The 1,925-nt window shown below is 42.4% G+C and overlaps 1 protein-coding gene across 1 annotated transcript; it reads left to right on the top strand.

Moving 5' to 3' along the window:
- Positions 1 to 664: 664 nt before the first annotated feature.
- On the top strand, positions 665 to 1,478 carry LOC310866642 (gamma-crystallin M2-like; the record flags this gene model as incomplete). The annotated part of the gene is made up of 3 exons (XM_083776331.1): positions 665 to 679; positions 816 to 1,058; positions 1,179 to 1,478. The coding sequence occupies 3 exons, from the start codon at positions 665 to 667 to the stop codon at positions 1,476 to 1,478; spliced, it is 558 nt and encodes a 185-aa protein (XP_083632457.1).
- Between the last annotated feature and the right edge of the window lie 447 nt (positions 1,479 to 1,925).

Below are 1,925 nucleotides of genomic sequence, written 5' to 3'. Positions count from 1 at the left end.
TGCTCACTGAAATGCATCATGATGCACTACTACTACTATGAAACATAGCGGTCCTTTAATTTCATTACAATGACCATCATCATCATTTAAACCACCGACAGTGCTATTATGAGTGAAATGTACAGTGTGACATTAGAATAGGCTGATGCAGAAAGTATGATGAACACATCAGTGTAACAACTGAACCAGTGCAATGCAAATATCAACATAACGTGAGTGGTGCTGCATGTACAGTACTGTAGCATTTTTCACCATCAGTAAGAGACAAGTGCTATTTTCAATCGTTATTTGTATGTCGTATACTGTATGTACTGGGAATTAATTAGGAAATGTTCACAACTAGGGATCCACTTGACACAGAGAAGGACACAGACTGTGTTTTCGAATTACGTTAAAGGGACAATTCACAATTGTCTCTTAGAATGTATTGTTACTTACTCTATGGAAACATCTATTCTAAAGTCTTCTAGGGGATCCAGTCACATGGAAATGGGACAAACACTCTTCTGCTCTATAGGCCTCTATACCATGTTGCTGGGTCAGGGGGTTTAGACACAATGGGGGCCACAGATTCTTTGGGTTTGGTCAGGTATAAAAGGTAAGGGTTAAAACAGAGATGACAACAGTGCACTAACACAGTCCTGAGGAGCAAACAACCACAGCCATGACCATGGGCAAGGTAAGCCCAGTGAGCTTAGAGGCACATTTTTCAATATTCCAATATTATGACCTTTTCAAGTCACAACAATTGATCAATAAGATGATGTCTGTCTTAATCTGTCTTTTAAAAATATATTGAATTATTTTCATTTCAGATCATCTTCTACGAGGACAGGAACTTCCAGGGTCGTTCCTATGAGTGCATGAGCGACTGCTCTGACATGTCCTCCTACATGAGCAGGTGCCACTCCTGCAGGGTGGAGAGCGGCTGCTTCATGGCCTACGACCGCACCAACTACATGGGAAACCAGCACTTCATGAGGAGGGGAGATTATGCCGACTACATGAGCATGTTTGGATGGAGAGACTGCATCAGGTCCTGCCGTAACATCCCCATGGTAAGCTTAATACCGTTCTTATTCGTTCAATGACTTCCATTAATTCATCCATGAATACCCTGAGTCTATAGTCATATGCAAACTGCCAAACTCCTAAATGAGATATTCTTCATTTTACAGCACAGGGGAAACTACAGGATGAGGATCTACGAGAGGGAGAACTTCGGCGGACAGATGCACGAGATGAGTGATGACTGTGACAACATCATGGACCGTTACCAGATGAACAACTGCATGTCCTGCAACGTGATGGACGGCAACTGGCTGATGTACGAGCAGCCCCAGTACAGAGGCAGGCACTGGTACATGAGGCCTGGCGAGTACAGGAACTTCAACCAGATGGGAATGGGAATGGGCCAGGGCCAGGGCCAGAACATGAGGTTCATGAGCATGAGGCGCATCATGGACTCTTACTACTAAATGTTGACACAAATGTTCACTTTACTTTGCCACTGAAATAAAAACACATCCGTTCCACTATTCATTTTCTCCTATAGTTTATTTTGTTGAGATGATGCGGTTCAGCCCATTCATAGTACATGGTTATTTCAGACATGAACCAACTAGTCCATACGCAGGGACATGGGTCTCTTTTCTGTTTTCTGAACATAAAATATGATTTCAACATCATACATTTGAATGTTGTCACCATAGAAAAATAGACAACCTATTGCCTGCAATGACAATTCACATGTTTTGGCTATAGGGGCACCTTAATCAGGTTGTTTGAATGCTTTGTCAACAAAGGCGAATACACTGTGATGTTAAATATTAGAAATTATACCACAGGTCGTTTCGAGGAAGCAATCTGATTGGTTGAAACAGCCTTCTAGCCGTGGGTTAAACCAGCACCATTCACCACCTACC

Source organism: Protomyctophum parallelum (genome assembly GCF_964188405.1).
Source record: "Protomyctophum parallelum genome assembly, chromosome: 11".
NCBI lineage: Eukaryota > Metazoa > Chordata > Actinopteri > Myctophiformes > Myctophidae > Protomyctophum > Protomyctophum parallelum.
This window is presented reverse-complemented; position numbering and strand designations above follow the sequence as displayed.